Below are 639 nucleotides of genomic sequence, written 5' to 3'. Positions count from 1 at the left end.
GGATGATAAAAGTACTTTTTTTTTATTAGAATCATCATTATTTCAAAAGCATAAAAGTATATGTATATAGAAAATAAGCATATAGAATATAAAGTTCATAAATTCAATCATAATAACCATAAAGATGTCAACCCATAAAAATTAGTAGCAATCAATCCATAACAATAAGTTCTCAACTAGGAGAAAAGAAAAATTAAATACTAATAGTTATGAAGAAAAACGATCAAATGTTGTAACTCTAAAAGCCCATTAAACCTAATAGAAACTTGCAAAGATGACAGGTTTATGCTTTTAACTTTGAACCAATCCACAACTTTCTCTCTTCAGGAGTAAAACGTATGAATAAGTTCTTCTTGTGATTGTTGTCCAGCATTTCAATTACTTTCAGCTTATCTTCCAAAGAAATTTCATTCATGCCATAAACAAGATCCCATACTTGGTTATCTTTCTTATCCTTATCAATTCTGCGCATTTCTTTTTCAATTTTGCGGTCTTCTTTATCTTTCGCAATAAGAGCATGCATTGAATCAATAGAAGAAGCAATCGATGAACTGTTGGCAATCAATTTCTCTAGATAATCAGACTTCCCATTAGGATTACTTGATGTAGAAGAGTCACCAATGTCACACCTTGGTCTTT

General features: G+C 30.2%; 1 protein-coding gene across 1 annotated transcript in view; it reads right to left on the bottom strand.

Moving 5' to 3' along the window:
• Positions 1 to 153: 153 nt before the first annotated feature.
• Positions 154 to 639, bottom strand: part of LOC113341140 — a 663-nt gene continuing 177 nt past the window's right edge. Inside the window, exon 2 of the mRNA XM_026586129.1 lies at positions 154 to 584. Coding sequence (XP_026441914.1) covers positions 284 to 584 — 301 coding nt within the window. The 3' untranslated portion in view covers positions 154 to 283. The remainder of the gene's footprint in view (positions 585 to 639) is intronic.

The sequence above is a fragment of the Papaver somniferum genome, unplaced genomic scaffold, assembly GCF_003573695.1.
Source record: "Papaver somniferum cultivar HN1 unplaced genomic scaffold, ASM357369v1 unplaced-scaffold_24774, whole genome shotgun sequence".
Classification (NCBI taxonomy): Eukaryota; Viridiplantae; Streptophyta; class Magnoliopsida; order Ranunculales; family Papaveraceae; genus Papaver; species Papaver somniferum.
The sequence above is the reverse complement of the archived record's forward strand: the minus strand, read 5'-3'. Positions and strand labels throughout refer to the sequence as shown.